The 19880-nt window shown below is 39.8% G+C and overlaps 1 protein-coding gene across 2 annotated transcripts in view; it reads right to left on the reverse strand.

Annotated features, from left to right (window-relative positions):
* Positions 1-408: 408 nt before the first annotated feature.
* The window catches only part of DSE (dermatan sulfate epimerase), a 76858-nt gene continuing 57386 nt past the window's right edge, over positions 409-19880 (reverse strand). For both annotated transcript variants that reach the window (XM_065911369.1, XM_065911370.1), the window contains 4 exons: positions 13191-13444; positions 8843-9082; positions 6072-6279; positions 409-3089 (listed from right to left, as the gene is read on the reverse strand). In XM_065911369.1, the coding sequence (XP_065767441.1) occupies positions 1334-3089; positions 6072-6279; positions 8843-9082; positions 13191-13444 (2458 nt within the window). In that variant the 3' untranslated portion in view covers positions 409-1333. The remainder of the gene's footprint in view (positions 3090-6071; positions 6280-8842; positions 9083-13190; positions 13445-19880) is intronic.

Genomic DNA, 19880 nt, shown 5'->3' on the forward strand with positions numbered 1-19880 from the left:
TTGATCCCAGGTCTGGGAGGATCCCACATGCTTCGGGGCAACTCAGCTGGTGCTCCACAGCTCCAGACACCTGAGTGCCCTAGAGTCTGCTCCGAAGCAGGAGAAGCCACCACGAGGAGAAGCCCGCACGCGGCAACAGAGAGGAGCCCTTGCTCTTATTTAATTCATTAAATAAAATGCTAAAAATCAGGTTTTAAAGTTTGATATTACCTAAATATCAGAATTTGGCTTTTGTTTAACTGTTCAAAATATGTTTAAACAACAAAAAGGAAAATAAGCAACTTATTTTGCTTATTCCAACTTATGCTTAATTAATGCAAGTTCAAATAAACAGTTTTCTTCAAAGATTTCAAAACTGTTGAATAACATGTTGAATGGAATGGAAAAAAGAAAGACACTGCAGAAAAATCACAATTATGATGTTTATTTAGCAAAATAAACTTAAAGAAAGTTTTCTATTAAAAAAACATGAGAATTACATTCAAATTTTAGTTTCCCCATCTTCTTTGGTATTGAAATCAACAGTCAAATATAAAATATTTTATTTTGAAGTTAGTCACTGGGTCTGTAACAGTTTTCCATAGAAGGAAAATAGGAAATTAAGTTACCTGTAATTGTTTTACTTATTGAACAACAAATGGATGTGTAAAAGCAGTCAATTATGTGTATGCAGAAACCAACATCATCAAGGAAATGTTCATACACTAATATATGTTTTCTGCTGGAAATTATCTCAAGTTTTTAACAACCTTCTGCCATCATTTTACCATGTTATCTGAACAGTAACCCAATATGCAGACACTGTTATTCACATGAATTTTTCTCCAAGGAAGTTGATACCATCATAACAAGGACTTACCAACATTTATTTTCAACATGATCACAACACTAAAAAATTTTCTGTATTTTTCAGAATTGTGTGCCTCAGTCTTTCCATAAAATAGTATCTGGAGAGTGCTAACAGCATTAAATTAATATTAATAAAATCCAATTCTATCTAAGTCTCTTTCTCTTAAGAAGAAATAGTACTTAAAACCAGACTTTTTGTTCTTTTAAGAGTAGTATTATATGGATTCCTAAATCAGCCAAGCCAAACATGTCCAGAAATACCGTGTGACAACCAAGCTACTCTTATTCCTAATTCTTTGCCTCTATGCATACTGAGTTCTCCATGTCCCTGATTTCTTGTGTGGAAGTACTTTCCCCTCAATTTGTTAAAAAGAATCTGAAAAAAAAAAATCCAGTAATAAACTATGGTAATGAATTTTTCTTTTCTTTTTTTTTTGCATAGACTTGTGACCACAAAACAATCAAGCCACTTATAGTTTCAATACTAACACTGTGATTGGGAACAAGAAGAATACAACCATAATAAAATACAGCTATCTATTAGAAGGACTGCATAGAGACATCTTTGGCCATGAAGACTCTGGGCCCTCTGGAAATAAGTCAGTTGCATTGCCAACATGACAAAGAAAATAGCAATGTTGAGGATCAGAAAGAGCCTGGTGTACGAGGCGGACAGCGCCGGGGCTCTGCTGTGAGTCGTTGTCACCATCCGAGCTTGGCCAAACCGGCCATTCATCACATCGCCGTTTCTGTGTTTCTCGTATGTTATGTCTGCAAAATCTAAAAGGTCTTTCATTTCTTCATCTTCATCTACGGGCAGTTCTTTCTGGGCTAAGATCTGAGCTTTCTGTCGAACCTTTCTTTCATTGACTTCAATCTGTGCAAAAATATCAGGGACGGCATCCACAAATTTATAGCGCTTGCCTCCCCTTCGGTTCTTCTTGGACTTGCTCTGTTGCTGCTGCTGCGATATGGCAAAAATCCTGTCGATCGCCTCCTCGGTCTGTCTCTTATCTGAAAATCTCAGCAGGCGCTCGGCAGTCTTCCTGAAGCTGGCTGTGTTCCGGACGCGAGACAGGATCTGCTTCTCTAGCAGCTGGAACACGGGCTTAAAATGCTGCAGGTTCTGTTCCACCAGAGCAGCGTAGTCCTTCACCTCGGGGACAACGCTGCTCCTGATGGCTGAACTCCGGTCAAACAGGATTTTCTGCCGGTCAGCAATGACCTGCGCAAAGGCAGACTGCCCTGAGGTCTCTCCTGTCCACAGGTAAGTGGCGTAGGCATGCTCGCTGGTGGCCACGAACACATCCAGTTGCTGAGCGTCTCCGTGGATGCTGAAGCTCTGAACATCGACGGATGGCCCTATGAAGAGGTAAGCTGCCCTGGTGACGGGACTTCGGAGGTGCGTGGTGACATTCACGTAGTTCGTCCCGTTGTAAGGATAGCCGCGAGGGTATGTCACTGAGGCAAAGGTTCCTTTCTCACTGTAGCCAGTATCATCCATCCAGTACATTTTATAGAGGCCATCTCGCTGCCTGATGAGAGCTCCATGGACCCCATCTACCACCGTCTCCTCGAAAGGAAAATCCACATTGTGGAAGAAGCTTGCTGCCCTCTCCAATGGGCTGTCCTCTCCCAGGTGTATCTGATCCACAAGGAGGAGAAGCTGCGGATGCAGGAGGATCAGATTTCTCTGAACATTCCTCAGGTGAAGCTGGGGGTTGTAAGCGCCCACACCCTCTCCTCGGATGAAAACCACCCCATTTTTCTCCGCTGCGGCAACCACTCTCCCCTGACAGCTAGCTGCCGGGTCGTGCTTATATTTAGACCATTTTGATGAGCAGTCTTCTGTGACCTGGCCCTCCCAGGGAGAAAAGCAGCTCTTGGAGGCAGCTGGGGAAAACATCAAAACATTGTTGAAGAAGGTGTACTTTGGCCCGTAGAGAGCCTCGGTAATGAAAGGCACACCATTGGGAGCGAAGGTAAATGAGTTTTGATCAGGATGTTCATGCCCTGCGTTAAAATTCCTCCAGCCTTTGATCCAGTCTTTGTATTTGTTTCTGTGGACAATGTCATATATTGCACGTCCCCCAAGTTTTCCTGACTTGAAGGAAAGGAAAGATCTATTGATTTCTGCAGGCAGCGCGCTTCCGTAAGTCACAACGCCCCAGTCTTCAAAATAATGCAATGTCGGGGTGCCGAAATCTGGAGGGGGAACAGATTTCAAGCTGGCATCGTACCTGAAAGAATTAATTTTTAAAAACGACATGATTTTCTGATAGAAGTGAAAGGACATATCAGAACAGTGATGCCACGTGGCAACGTGGCTAGAGGAAAAAACACACAAATGCCACCCAGAGCACTGGCGGTGTAGATTGCATCATGGACTTTTCTGAAAACACCCATGCAGTCAGCAGGAGAAGAGGAATGTCCTTGGTGAACGGGAGACGAGTGTACCTTGACATCTGTGAAGGGTGTGAGGCTGAAATGACTGCTGCTGATCATCTCTACGTGGACCTTCCTCACTTAACGATTTCAGAACTGCCACCCAAATGAGACTGGGGCTCACAGAATTAAGCAGCTCACTCAAACCTCTCTAGTTGAGGTGCTCCTATTCTAGGAAACCACACACTAAGATTTAGACTCTAGGGGCTTCCCTGGTGGTCCAGTTGTTAAGACCTCACCTTTCTGTGCAGGGGGTTCAGGTTCAGTCCCTGGTTGGAGAGCAAAGATTCCATATGCCTCGGGGATAAGAAAGCAAAACATAAAACAGAAGCCATACTGTAACAGATTCAATAAACACTTTAAAAATGGGCCACATCAAAAAAAAAAATCTTTAAAAAAATATTTAGACTCTAGCAATCCTTGAGTGGGCTTCTCTGGTAGCTCAGCTGGTAAAAGAATTCGCCTGCAATGCAGGAGACCCCAGTTCGATTCCTGGGTTGGGACGATCCCCCCGAGAAGGGATAGGCTACCCACTCCGATATTATTGGGCTTCCATGGTGGCTCAGTCGGTAAAGAATCTGCCTGCAATGTGGGAGACCTGGGCTTGATCCCTGGGTTGGGAAGACCTGCTGGATGGAGGAGGGCATGGCAACCCACTCCAGTATTGTTCCCTGGAGAGTCCCCGTTGACAGAGGAGCCTGGCGTGCTGCAGTCCAGAGAGTCACAGCGTGGAACACGACTGAGTGGCTAAGCAGAGCACAGCACAGTCGCTTAGTGATAAGCAAGGACTGTTCTGCGAACAACTGAGATTCAAATGTGGTACTTTCCTCCCCTCTAAAAAATAAATTTAAATAAATTTAAATACAAATCTCACATATTAGATGAAATTTACTGCCAATGCAATATCTAAGAATATAAATGCATGAAATTCAGGAAACAATCTAATAGTGGGCGGGATTTATGATTGTTCCTCCCATTGTTCAGCCCAGACAAAAATCCAAAGGTTTTGTTTTGTTTTAATCTGCAGGCTTTTTTTAATAATAAATTTCTTATCTTAATTTATGATACAAGTTTATTATCAAAGACAATAATTAACATTACTTAATTAACCCATGATTATTCAGAAAGGCTGTAAAAATAATAATGAAGATGACTGTCTGCTTTTGGTGACTTCAGCCAACAGCCTTGACAGGTTCATATATGATCTGCTGTTCAAGGGACGAAAGGCAGACCTGTGCTAGCTCTTAGACAGGTCTCGAAAGTGAATCGGTCAACTGTGGGAGAGTTCGGCTTACTGATACTTGGTTTGGGCTGTTTTGTCTATTGTTTTGGAGTTTGTTTCAGGACATCAAAAATCTCTACTTTGAGTAGAGGATTGGCTTAATTATCGTGATTTAACAAATCCAGATATAAGCAAACTGGTCATCTTTCTCTCAGGGTTTGGTCATTTTTTCAGGTATTTACCATTTATTTCTCTCTCTCTCTTTTTTTCTTTGGCCACACGGCATGCGGGACCTTAGTTCCCCAATCACTAAGACCACAGGGAAATCCCTCAGTCAGTTTTCATATTCCCACAAAGGCACATTCTGAACCAGGTTAGACTTATCATTAATCTGACTCCTGCTGCTGCTGCTGCTAAGTCGCTTCAGTCGTGTCCGACTCTGTACAACCTCATAGACGGCAGCCCACCAGGCTCCCCCGTCCCTGGGATTCTCCAGGCAAGAACACTGGAGTGGGTTGCCGTTTCCTTCTCCAATGCATGAAAGTGAAAAGGGAAAGTGAAGTCGCTCAGTCGTGTCCGACTCCTAGCGACCCCATGGACTGTAGCCTACTAAGCTCCTCTGTCCATGGGATTTTCCAGGCAAGAGTACTGGAATCTGACTCCCAGAAGCAACTTTATAGAATTCTCTTGGATGTTTATTTATGGGTAAGTGAAGACACTATTAAGTAATTACTTCATACCCCTAAATGGAGTCAGGAATGTCTACATATTAATATATGTAGTTCATCTGTGAAGTTGCTTTTAAAAATGATGGTTAAACTAAGACAGTTATAACTCTACTAACATTTTTCTTCCTCTTGTTTGATTTTTTTTTTTTAGTGAAAAGAAGCAATCAAACCATGCATGCTTACTTTGGAGTTGAATGCAAATTTCAATAGCTTGAAAAGACATCAGGGATTAATGATTAACCAATTCTCTGTAACTTTTATTTTAACTTTAATTTATTGTATGCCAACAATGTATTTGGCAGTACTTTAAAAAAGGAGACCCTGGCTGCTCTTTCCAGGCTTAAAAGATTAAGGCAAAAAAAATTACATGGTTCTTTTATTATCAAAGTAAAACTGTCAAATACTGTCAAACACTTTTAAATAGTTTTGAAAATTTAGGAACAGCTTTGCTATTAGAAGATTATAATGCTCCATTTACCAAAACAAAACATTTTAGTACCTTTTTTTCCCTTCGGTGTGACTATCAGAAAAACTAGGTCTAAATTCTGTGGGTTTTCCCTTTAGATGATTTCAAAACATGCATATCTATGAAACAGTGTGAGCCAAGGAGATCTCTAATGCAAGAAAAGCAAAAACAGCAAACAGTAATTAGATCTTAAATGGGAGGAAATGTTTCTAAGAGTCTCAAAACTGCAATATGAACTGAACGGAAGTGTGAGTGCGTAGGTGGCATGGAGAGATGAGTTCTTCTTTTTTAAAGCAAAAAGGTTTAACACAGGGTGCCCCTGGGTACAATTTCTCTTTCAAGCCAGCACAGTGTGACATACCAGAGAAATTCCGTGTGAAGAGTACACCAGCGCTGCCCTTTGGACGGCGTCCCCGGACCTTCCACCACACGGTTCCTTCTGATTTGGTCAGCCAACCAGTTGCCACTGCCGTTACGCATGACAAATTTATCCAGGAACACTAATTGGCTTTCTGGACCATAAAACCAGTTGTAATTTGAGTCTGCAATAGCCACAGTTCTTTGAAACCCTGAGGAAAGATGTTTGACAGAATTAAGATAAATTTAAAAACTACATACTTCCATAAAACCCCAAACAATGATTCTGAATCCTGGTTGCAAATTGGAATCAATTGCCTTCTAGGATAAAAATAAGAAAGAGAACCATGATCCCTTTGCTCTACCCCAATTAATCAGAATCCTTCCAAAGGTCTTCCACAAAGCTTGTGGGTAAGTTTGTTACGTGGCAACTTGTCACTGGTAATGGAATGCTTACGTGTGTTGCTCAGCTTCCTCATGTTCCAGTGTTCATGCCGTGTGCAATTACACTTGCATGGATGCATGCGCGATCTATCTCTCGTGCATGGGGAGTCCCTGAACCTGGAACGCGCACTAGCTTTTCCACCAACACATCCCACATCCCAGGCCAAGATAATAACATAAAGTGTTTCAGTTTGGCATTCAATATAGTAGAAGTAGAGAAGACTCTTGACAGCCTCTTGGACTGCAAGGAGATCAAACCAGCTGATAATCCTAAAGGAAATCAACCCTGAATATTCACTGGAAGGACTGTTGTTGAAGCTGAAACTCCAATACTTTGGCCACCTGATGCCAAGAGCGGACTCACTGGAAAAGACCAGGATGCTGGGAAAGACTGAGGGCAAGAGGAGAAGATGGTGGCAGACGATGACAAGGTTGGATGGCATCACCGACTCAACGGACATGAACCTGAGCAAACTCCAGGAGATAATGAAGGACAGGGAGTCCTGGCTTGCTGTAGTCCATGGAGTCGCAAAGAGTCAGACATGACTTAGCGAATGAACAACAGTAGAAATTAGAAGGTTTAGGGGAGAAACTGAGTATCTGTGGGAAGAAAACAAAACCATTCCCAGAGAAGATCCTGCCCACATGTACTGTCAGAAGTTGAAGAAAAGAGAAAAAAAATGTAAAGATCATACTGGAATAGGTCAGAAAAACAGAAGCAGGTAAGAACAGATATACTCCAGGCATCCTTGAAAAAGAATAATGGGAGAACACTCTTGTTCAGACAGGAATGATTGTTACTGGAATAGATAGTGTAGAGGAAAAAAAACGTTGTTGAGAACAGATTGACTTAACACAGAATCCCTTCTAAAAATGCCTGCATGGTTGTATTTATATAATTTACAGCTAATGTTTTTGCTCCTGCCAATTTAGTAAATGCTTGTCCAAGTAAATCTTAGTATAAATTGTGACTTTCTGAATCTCCTGCTAATCTGTGAGTATCTTAAAAGCAGATGGTATGTCTTATCACTCTTTGAATCCCTTGCCTATGATAGTGCCTGGCACATTAATGTTCAATCAAGGTCGCTTCACTAACTGAAACAAACATGAATTCTCCACTTAAAGGTGACTATATTGTCTTTTTCGCCTTAGGAAGTAGTCATATACACAGTTCACAGCAAGTCAAAGTCCCAGTGTGGCGGATTATTAGATCTCAGATCAAATTACAAAGCTTTGAGGCTTCTTAAAGGCCCTTGCTTTAGATGGCCTGTGTTTACCAAGATAAAGAAACAAGAGGCCTCTCCTGAATGTTCAAAGATAAGCAATAAAACAATAGGGGTCTGAATGTGAGTCTAAACCAAATCATAACATGGTTCTTCTGGGGGCTCTGTAGTATTTTTTTGATAACTAATGCAATAATGGAGTTTCTATCCAATCCATGTGTATATATCCAAAGCAAAAAGATTTAAAACCTGGATTGTTTGCTGTAGGTCTAGAATCACTCAACTAAAAATTGCATTTCACTAGGGCAAAATCCATCCTGACGAAAATTTACTCCTGTTTAGAAGTATGCAGAGTTATAATCTGTCCTAGAAATGAATTTATTGAGAATAAAAGGTTTCTCTCTTAAAAGCCAGTTCTCTTAAAATGCTTACTTAAAAGCTTACTACATAGCAACAAGAATTCAGAAGTTTCATAGAAATTCATTTTTTGGTTAGCTTTCTATATTTTATACCATTTATTTCAATATGGACTATTGCCCACCAGGCTCCTCTGTCCATGGAATTCTCCAGGCAAGAATACTGGAGTGGATAGCCATTTTCTTCTCTAGGGGATCTTCCTGACCCAGGGATCAAACCCAAAAATATTTAAAGAGAATACTAATCCTCCAAGTGTAATCTCTCTTTTGAATCATGTCTATATGGTTTAGAAGAAAAAAATTAAAACTAAAAAAAATAAATAGGATTAATTAGGATTTACACATAACGGAAAATAACATGTAATCATAAATATTTATATTTTCAGATTCATGAAAAAGAGTTTGTATAGGTACCCAAGTTTGTATACACACAAAAATAAAAGTACCATGGGACTACAAATTATATTTGATCTGTTATACTCTACATTTTATAATACTTAAATCACAAATCCTCACATTAACGTCCAGAATATTCTTGGCTATATACAACTCTTAAATTCTTTGATTAAAAAAAAAATCCCTTTAACCTTGATATGGCTCAAATCCCACATTTCTTAATTTTGTCCATCTTCATAATCAGGAAAAATTATAATACTTTAATGTTTTTTTTCACTTCTAAGTCTTCACTGTACCTGGCAGAATGGTTCTATACATAAATGCAAAGTGTTGTTTAAGCCATGGGTGGCCAAAGTGGTTGATGTCAAAGTGCCTTTGAACAAGAAACATATACTGGAAGAGTGATCTAGTGGTGTAGCTGCCATATGCAACTCCTTCATAGAGGGAGCCATCTGTCACCTCTCGGAGCAAGACCAGAGACTTCTCCATGATGGTCAGAACTTGTTTGGTCCATAAGTAAGCTTCCTGAAGGTACCCTAAAGGATGCAAACACATGAAAGCAATGACTAAGGATGTAACAAAGCAGAAACAAAAATGTGACCAAATTAAACCCTCTTAGTTATCTGACTACTTTATACTGCAAATTGCACTCTGTAAAACTCTCACTTATCAACATTATAAACAGCATCTTGCTAAGCCAGGTTTATGATGAGTCCATGATTTAAATTAATAAGTTCTCAATACAGGTCATTTATTAATTAAAGGTAAACCTTTAAATAAGTATCAGTAATTTAATAATCTTTAATAAATTGAAATCGCACATCTGAGGTTACAAATTGACATAACTTCATGCCTGCAAGAAAAGATCTGTATATGAGACTTTCATTCAATTTGTCTAAAATACACCAACTGACAATATTTTTGAAGTTTTCCACTTCACAACAACTGTTACCATTATTTTACAGAATCTGTAATAAGCTGCAAATATTAGAAATACTAAATGAACAGTCTCCCACTTATCCTGTTCTTAGAAGACAGTATCTTGTCTTTTATGTGCGTTTAGATGTCACAGCATCAGACAAGGCAGCACAGTGGGGTGGAGAGACCATTGGAGCGGGGATCTCAAGGTGACAAAGATCAACTGGGAGTCCCAAGTCTGCCAAAAATGAGTTACATGATTTTGTTCAAGTACTTCTTCACCTGCCACCGTTTTCATTTTCCCCAACTGAGAATTAAAGGTCTAAAATATTTTATAAAATCCTTTTGACTCAGAAATGCTATTTTTCTATCATTTTTGTGAAACCAGCATTTAGGCAACAATAACAATTCCTCACATTCTGTAGCATTTGGAAGCTACATAGCACCAAACATAACCTTACTTAATCCTTTTAACAACTCAATTATGCACTATTTCTCCAAAATTACAGAAAGGTTGACTTGTCCTCTGGCACGTGACTAAAAGTGAACAGAGCTTTGATCTGAACTTACGTCTTTAAAGTTTGTTTTGTTTGCTTATATTTAAAATACACAACCCCTAAGGATCAAATTAAGCTCCCAGTCTCCTAATGTGAGTAGACTTTTGTTATTTCTTTCCCATAGACATGTGCATGGTCATCCATGCTGAGCCCTCTACCTTGGCCTACTGATGTGCTGGGCACGGGGGCTTCCAGAGGCCCAGGTACCGCCAGATGCGTCCCAGCCTAAAGCCAAAGTCCCAGGCTAAGTAGGTCCCAGATCTCATCTCATGGGGGCAGCACCACTCTCAGGCTCTGCTGGGCAATGGCCCCTTCTCCCAGCCAGCTCCACACCTGACATACCAGCCTTCTAGATAGGTTTTAATTTCCATTTTTCAATTATTAGTGTTTAAATCCCAATCATCTTCATCTTTTCCTCATCTGTATCCTCCATCTCCAGCCAGACACCAATGGGACTGATGTTTAAAATCAGGACTGCTATTTCACTGCTCCTCATATATTTCATTACCGGCTTTTCCTTATTTTTCCCTTCTAAAAAACTCTACCCAGGAGAGATGAGGTAATGTCTACCTTTGTAAACTTCAAATCTATCCATACGAGGTACCAATATTGTTATTACTAATGTTCTGCCCTGTGTTTTTCCCATCACCCATACATCTTGCCTGGATTTCTCCTTATTTTCACTTATCCATATCCTATCTACCCTTCAAAGTTCTATGAACCATCTCAAACTCATCTAAAGAAATTGTTCTCCTGAATGCAAACTTAATACACTCATTTGATATTTAATCATAAGTTCATGATACTCTTTATCTCATTCCCTGGTCTTATTACAAGTATGGTGTAATCATTTAAACATTTCATTTCTGTCATCTTTCCAGTTGATTTGTAAACTGAATACATGTGATCTTGTGGGCCCTCTGTACCAAGCCTCAGACTGGGTTAGCAGGACAGAAAGTGAAGGTGTTAGCTCATTTCAGTTGTGTCTGACTCTGTGTTACCCCATGGACTATGGTCCACCAGACTCTTCTATCTGTGGAATTCCCAAGGCAAGAATAGTGGAGCGGGTAGCCACTCCCTTCTCCAGGAGATCTCCACCCAGGGATTGAACCCAGGTCTCCTGCACTGCAGGTGGATTCCTTACCAACAGGGCCACCAAATCCTAATTCTCCCGCTGCTGAGATGTCATGTGAATTCAGTGGGGGAGCCACGCCTGACAAAGCTACCGCAGTCAGGATCTACAAGGCTGCTCCGAGCACATGGAATGATCAGTGCATTGTGGCCAAGGCAGCTCCTAGAGCGAGAGCGAGGCAGCTGAGAAAGCCAGGGCTGTAAGCCTGATGACTTAACAGAGATGTGAAGGACCAGGGATTCCACTCCTTTTTCTGTTCCCTCTTCTCATCGTTGTGGGCGCTACTTGTGGAAAAGCCCTGGAAGACTGCATCCCAGAGCAAACCTTATGACTTTACTCAGAAAACAAATCCATGTGAAAACTCTTGCCAAGGCCAAATACAAATTGTAATCCAATTCGAGCCAGTGTTTTAGATGCCTGTTTATTATCTGGAACAATTTTCTCTATTGTGGAGAATGAAGAAATAAGTTCTATTCCTGCTGGTAAAGAACTAAAAATTTATCTAAGGGAATTAAACTGTACTAGACTAAAATCCAAGGCCCTGGGCTACCATCCAGCTCACTCTAGGGTTCTTTCCACCAATTCATGATGCTATCTTTCCACAGGCCTGAGGATTTATAAATGGTCTGATGGTAGGTGTTCACGTGGCTTACTTTTTGACTTTTAAAATTCAGTTTGTATTCGTGACAGTGGCAAAAATTTACACTCTTAATCAAGCTTTCCTTAAGTTACTATAAATTGAATTTTTATTTTCAGAAAGGCAACAAAATATAGTGGAAAGACAAAGAAGTTTGACTTTGGCTAGAATTGGGTCCAAAACCCAGCTACCTTATATAGTTGATGTGAGAATTAAATAAAATATGGGCAAGGATTAGCACATGCCATATGCTCAATTAATTTTAGTTTCCTTTCCTCTAAGACCTAATTAAAAGTGATGGTTGATATGACAAGGGAGAAACTTAGGCTTGGGTAAAATCTGATGCTGGATAATCTACAGAATGCTTACTAAGTCTTACAGGGAAAATAATCAAGAGTTAAACTCTTTTATTTTTAAAATTTTTTTTTATTTTTTGAGTTAAACTCTTTTAGATTTCCCAGTTATTTTCCCAGAATATCTAATATTCTAGTAATTCACTGTGAACCAAGGGTCATTTTTCTTAAACACAACCTCATTTGGTTATTTAAAGATGTCTCTCAACAGGAGTTGTAATTAAGTCAGAATTACAAGAACAAAGAAAATGTGATGGCAGAAACCAACACAATTACTATAAAGCAATTATTCTTCAATTAAAAATAAATAAATTTAACTATAAAAAAAGAAAATGTGATATCAGCTATTATACAATAAGGCAAAGCAGCTAAATGGTCCATAAAAGTCAACTGTAAATTTGACCTGAATGATATAGACTAACTGATTTTATTTTTAAAGATTTTTTTTGACATGGACCATTTTTAAAGTCTTTATTGAACCTGTTACAATACTGCTTCTGTTTTATATTTGGTTTTTGGCCAGGAGGTGTGCGGGATCTTACCTCCTCAACTAGGGATCGAACCAGGATGCCCTGCACTGGAAGGCAAAGTCTGAACCACTGGACCACCAGGAAGTCCTTAGATAGATTCTTTTAAAGTCTTTAGAGGGGAAAAAAAGTAGCAATATATTGAAACACAACCTGTGTGTGAGGAATATCCAGTTCAAATAATGAACCACCTGTTCAGCTTTTATAAACTCTATCCAGGTTGGCTGCCTTCACTGTCAAAAATTGGAAAAAGGAATATTCACCACTGATCCTGTGTGTAAGGATATGACTTAGGACAAGAAGAGAGCATACTAAAATAACAAGCAGGCTAGTGTAACAAGCAGAAATGAGGAAGGAGAGGTCTCTCAACTCTCCAAGAGGTGCCCGAGGTATTGTCATGGTTTGGGCTTAGTTAGGAGCCATGTATGAACGTGTACTTAGACTAGTTATAGAAATGTTTGGTTCACATTGTGGGAACTGTGACTGATGTCAGCTCAAGGCATTCCTCAGCTGTACACACCTTGATTCATCAGAACCAGGCTTCCTGTGAGCAAGGCCATGCAGTTGGTGGGCTGATGATTGTGCAGGTATTGAAATCCCCATCCTCTCCTGTATGAAGTCTCATACATATACCCCGAGGCATTGGCAATCACTTCAAGAAACTTCTCCTGCTGTGTCTTGCTCAGGTAGTTGTATAAGAAGTCATAGGCAGTGGCAAAACCAACCAGGGAGTGAGCAAGTGGGACTTCATCCCAAGGAGCATCTTTCACCAACCTGTAAAAGAAAAGAGACCATGCAAATGAGTGCCACATGGCTCAGAGCTCTCATCACACTTCTCAAGTATCTACTTCTCAGAACAACAACAAAGGACACAAGTGAAGGTACAGTCCAGAAGGCTTAATGACATAAAAAATAGATTTCCTTCCATATAAGACACAAGCATAAAAGATTGTCTAATGTGAAAATTACAGACTTAACATTTTCTCTTTCCAGCTTCTGGCAACATTAAAATGTTCATTTTTAAGTGTTTTTTTTTTTTTAAACTGTTGATGAGAGATAGAAGAGTATATTTATATTCTCGAGGGATTGAAAGTACGTAATATGTAGTGACAGAACAAAATGCTCTGGACTAACCCATTAACTAGTGCTGGCCCTCCCCTTTCTACCTGCAGTAGGGTTCTTGGCTCTGTTCTACAATTGTCATGCTAAAACAGTTTAGCTAAAACATGCTAAAAGTGTATATATATCCCATCTTATTTCCCATAGGCTGATCCAGGTGAAGGTGCCATGGTATATAGTCTAGGTCCTCTCAATCTAGGCAGAGGCACTTGGTCAACATCATGATCAGGAGAGTGGCTAAAAAGCTGGTGTAAGTGAGTAAAGCGAGCCGATTCCAACTCAGATTTCTGCATCTCATTTTTTCTCAGAGTGAACTGCACTGATTTCAAGGATCTTCAAGTACTTTTTTAAGGAAGTCTAAACGCTAATCCGTGAAGTACTAAACTGCCCTTTTCTAGGAAGCTAACATCTGCTTGACTTGCTATGTAATTCTGCAATATTGGGTTGGCAAAAAAAAAAAAAAAAAAAACCCGAACGAGCTTTTTTGGCCAACCTAATACGTTAATAGTGTGTGGCCTGCAGGAAACAGGAAGCTAAAAAGGATCTTTCACAATCACAGTTCTATGGAATTATCCAGAAAACCCTCCCTATCTGTTCAGGATGTATTTGAGTAATCTCTCAAAGAGGGAAACAAATGAAGGGTGTACAGTACTTTTGGGAGGTGGAAGACAGCTCTCAATTAGGGATTAAACAAAAGCTTAACATTTCTATGCCACAGCCTCTTTTTGGCAAACTAGTGACGCCTCAGCCTCTTTCTCAATGTGCTTTAAAACTCATAACATATAATACATAGGGGTACCAGGAAATGTATTATTTTGAAATACAATTATCAGTACAGATATTTTTTAAAACTGTGATATATGTGCTTCTTTATTACAATATTAAAATTCAAGATTTAATGGCTAGGATAGTAACTATGGTAATTTGTAAGTAGTGATGAATATACATAATATTTTGAGGTGTATACAATAAGTGTATGTGATATGAAAATATCTGTGACAAAGACACAGGTTCTCCTCAGATTACTATAGTTGGTTATCTAGATACATGACTTAGAAGAGATGCTAAAATTTCAGGTACAGTGAAAATTTAGATGTAATATTTCTCTCATACAAACCCCACAGACACAGATTAAGAAAACTTAAGTTCTGAGAAACTACTTCTTCTAGACTGTGTTTCTCCTTCAGGAGTTTATATTGGGTTGGCCAATAGGATCATTTCCATTTCCATAATGGAAAACTCCGGACGAAACTTTCGGTCAACCCAATACTAAAGACCTGATCATCTCAGTGAGGCCTTCTCTGCCCACTCTGTCAGAATTTCAGTGTTACTCCTCAACCCACAGCATTTCATTCACCTTCTTCATTTCTCTGTCCTCCTGGCATTTAAGTATGTCTGTGTCTATGTGTGGGCATCTCAGGCGGAGCAGTGGTAAAGAACGCACCTGTCAATGCAGGAGAAGCCAGAGACGCAGGTTTGATCCCTGGATTGGGACAATCTCTTGGAGAAGGAAATGGCAACCCACTCCAGTACTCTTGCCTGGAAAATTCTATAGACAGAAGAGCCTGGCAGGCTATGGTCCATGGGGTCACAAAGAGCTGGACACGACTGAGCAAGTAACACACACTAGACATGTGTGTGCTCAGTCATGTCCACCTCTTTGTGACCCTCATAGATTGTAGACCACCGGGCTCCTTTGTCCATGGAATTCTTCAGCAAGAATACTGGAGTGGGTTGCCATTTTCTTCGTTAGGGGATCTTCTCAACCCAGGGATTGAACCCAGGTCTCCCACGTTGCAGGCAGATTCTTTATTGTCTGAGCCACCAGGGAAAGCCCAGGTTTATGTGTATATATCCTCTACCAGAATTGAAGTTCTAAAAGGCAGGGTTATCTTTTCTCCTCTGCTGTATTCACTGTTGGACCCCCAATCCCATAACAGTGACTGGCACACAGGAGACTTTCAATAAATCTTTGGGGGAAGAAAGAAAAAAATGAAGGAACAAGCCTGCAGGCCACACTGATGACAGTGAATATGTGATGATTAAGAAATCAGCAGTTTGGAAGAATCGCTTGGTATTTAACAATAATCTCAGTGTTTGGTTAGCTGTGCTAATGATACAGCCTGGTGCTAAAATGACTAAAGTTGATGAGCTTCTTACCCAGTTGGCCACGGACTAAGCCACCCTGCCAGTCAGCTTGCCAGTGTGTGTAGTGGCTGTAAACGCACTGTGAGGAGGGTGAATTAATTCCCTGTTTCTAGGAAAGAAAACAACTCACACTGCAAGCTCACTGCCAGGGAGTCAGAAACAGTCCTCACTGATTCAGGGTGGCCGCGGAGCCAGACAGAGAATCCAAGGCATCCTTCCCCAGCCCTGTGTCTCTGCACCATGTCATCTATAAATGGCAGCACATGCGCACAGCTGTGATAAAGCTGACATCAATGAGCCGCGACCACCTCCTGCAGGCTGACCTGTCTGATACACCACTGAACTCACCAGTGAACTTACTTTTATGGGTAAAAAAAATTTCCAAGCTCCCATATACAGCTGCTTATTCTAAGCAGTTTCCAATCCAAAAAAACCTTTGAATTTTTTTTTTAAAGTTCCTCATTGTAAGTCAATGCTTCATAAAATAACCTTTAAATTATGTAATAAAAAAATCTTTTAAAAAAGTTCCTGGTACCATCAGATGCATCACTATATCATTAAGAAATCTGACCTGTGATAGCTACATTTCTAAGAGATTACTTAAATTCTTTACTAATTCTTATGCAGATATAGAGAGTAATTACGGATGAGAGTATATTTTACTATCATGGAAACCAAAGGAAATTTGCTTCTAGCTCATGAATGGCAGTAAAGGATCTATCTTACTCAATGTCATCCTAACCATCAAGTAATAGGTTTATACTAAAGAATCACATTAAGAGGTGAATCATAAAAAAAGATAGATATTAATTTATGAATCTTATCTCACTTTAAAATATCTATATGTACATATCCACCAATCTTTTGAAGGGGAGCCAAAAGCCTTCTCTTTGAATGTGGGTCTATGAATCAGTGTCATTATTTTTCCCTGCAAAGAACACATAACAGCACAATTTTCAGCCTTGGTTTCTCTAATATAGGAAGAAATTAAAGATATTTGTGAAGGAATATAGAATCCTTTCAGAATTTTGAGTTTTTCCCTAAACTTTTACTAATCTTATCCACATTAAATTATGCTGGAGTTTTTTATAGTAAGTCATTCCGAAGCATTTAAGCATTTAGAAACACTCTTTTTTAAAAACTTATCTTATTTGTAGATTATTAAAACTGTAATTAAATGTATTAGTGATTATATGTATTAGGAAAGATACGCCCATCTGAATGCAGAGTTCCAAAGAAAAGCAAGGAGAGAAAAGAAAACCTTCCTCAGTGATCAGTGCAAAGAAATAGAGGAAAACAATAGAATGGGAAAGACTAGAGATCTTCTCAAGAAAATTAGTGATACCAGTGGAACATTTCATGCAACGATGGGCAGAATAAAGGACAGAAGCGGTATGGACCTAACAGCAGCAGAAGATATTAAGAAGAGGTGGCAAGAATAAACAGAAGAACTGTACAAAAAAGATCTTCATGACCCATATAACCACGATGGTGTGCTCACCTAAAGCCAGACATCCTAGAATACGAAGTCAAGTGGGAAGCATCACTACAAACAATGCTAGTGAAGGTGACAGAATTCCAGTTGAGCTCTTTCAAATCCTAAAAGACGATGCTGTTAAAAGTGCTACACTCAATATGCCAGCAAATTTGGAAAACACAGCAGTGGCCATGGGACTGGAAGGGTCAGTTTTTATTCCAATGCCAAAGAAAGGCAATGCTGAAGAATGCTCAAACTACCACACAGTTCACTCATTTCACACACTAGCAAAGTAATGCTCAAAATTCTTCAAGCTAGGCTTCAACAGTATGTGAACCAAGAACTTCCAGATGTTCAAGCTGCATTTAGAAACGGCAAAGGAACCAGAGATCAAATTGTCAACATCCCATTGGATCATAGGAAAAGCAAGAGAACTCCAGAAAAACATCTACTTCTGCTTCATTGACTAGGCTAAAGCCTTTGACTGTGTGGATCACAACAAATGGTGGAAAATTCTTATACCAGACCACCTTAACTGCCTCCTGCGAAAGCTGAATGCAGGTCAAGAAGCAACAGTTAGAACCGGACATGGAACAATGGACTGGTTCCAAATTCAGAAAGAAGTACATCAATGCTGTATATTGTCACCCTGCTTATTTAAGTTATATATATAAGTTATATATCAGGTGACATGTCAGGCTGGAGGAAGCACAAGCTGGAATCAAGATTGCTGGGAGAAATATCAATAAGTCATATGCAGATGACACCATCCTTATGGCAGAGAAAGGAAAAAGGAAAGTGAAGTCACTCAGTCGTGTCTGACTCTTTGCAACCCCATGGACTATAACCAGAATCCTCTGTCCATGGGATTTTCCAGGCAAGAATACTGGAGTGGGTTGCCATTTCCTTCTCAGGGGATCTCCCCAACCCAGGGATCGAACCAGGTCTCCCGCATCATAGACAGACACTTTACTGTCTGAGCCACGGGAAGCCAAGTATGGCAAAGAGTGAAGAGGAATTAAAGAGCTTGTTGGTGAAGGGTTAAAGAGGAGAGTGAAAAAGTTGGCTTAAAATTCAACATTCAAAAAACTAAGATCATGGCATCCAGTCCCAACACTTCATGATAAATAGATGGGGAAACAATGGAAACAGTAACAGACTTTATTTTCTTGGGCTCCAATATCACTGCAGATGATAACTAAAGCCATGAAATTAAAAGACACTTGCTTCTTGGAAGAAAAGCTATGACCAACCTGGGAGCATATTAAAAAGCAGAGACATTACTTTGCCAACAAAGGTCTGTCTAGTTAAAGCTATGGTTTTTCCAGTAGTCAGGTATGGACATGAGAGTTGGACCATAAAGAAAGCTGAATGTTAAAGAATTGATGCTTTAAACTGTGATGCTGAAGAAGACTCTTGAGAGTCCCTTGGACTGCAAGGAGATCAAACCGGTCATTCTAAAGGAAATCAATCCTGAATATTCATTGGAAGCACTGATGCTGAAGCTGAAGTTCCAATACTTTGGCCACCTGATGGGAAGAGCTGACTCGTTAGAAAATAACCTGATGCTGGGAAAGACTGAAGGCAGGAGAAGGGGACGACAGAGGATGAGATGGTTGGATGGCATCACCAATAGACATGAGTTTGAGCAAGCTCATGGAGATGGTGAAGGACAGGGTAGCCAGGTGTGCTGCAGTCCAGGCACGGGGTTGCAAAGAGTCAGAAATGACTGAACAACTGAACGACAACAATGTATTAGTGAAAGTGGCATAAACTGATTTGAGAACAAATACAACTGATACTTCCTAAGCACATAATGTCCTACTGGTGGCGACAGAAATGAATAGACACAGTAGAAGGTGGCCCAGCAGCCTTGACATTCAGCAATCTCTGAGCACTGCTGCCAGTTACACAAGGGATGGATGTTAATTTCACTGGCAATTCAGTTAAGAGGTGGTTAGTTAAGAAAATTAAAGAAGTTAAGAGGTTAGTTAGGAAAATTTTTACTGTATTCCTCTTTTTATAAGCTGTACTTTGACCTGTTTAGAGAACAGGTCTTTGACCTGTTTAGAGAACTGTTCTTAAATTAAGGCCCATGAACCCCTGGGGTCTCTTGAGACTCTTTCAGGGGATTCATGAATAAAAATTATTCAAATAATACTATAAAGATGTTATATATTGATATTCACACTGATGGTGCAGAAGCAGTAGTGGGTTAAAAATGTTGGCATCTCAGCAAGAATCCAGGTAGGGGCACTGAACTGCTCTAGAAATCCTTGTAAGATTCTGCACACTGCCATGCACTCTAAGTTTTAAAGAAGAACAATTACACTTAAGAATATCTTTAATAAACCCAGTTTCATTTGAGAATATCCTTAATAAAGTGGTAAAAATGATTAATTTTATAAAATATCAAACTTTTTAGTATATATCTTTCTAATATCCTGGGTGATGAAATGGAAAGTA

This window comes from Muntiacus reevesi, chromosome 19 (assembly GCF_963930625.1).
Source record: "Muntiacus reevesi chromosome 19, mMunRee1.1, whole genome shotgun sequence".
Classification (NCBI taxonomy): Eukaryota; Metazoa; Chordata; class Mammalia; order Artiodactyla; family Cervidae; genus Muntiacus; species Muntiacus reevesi.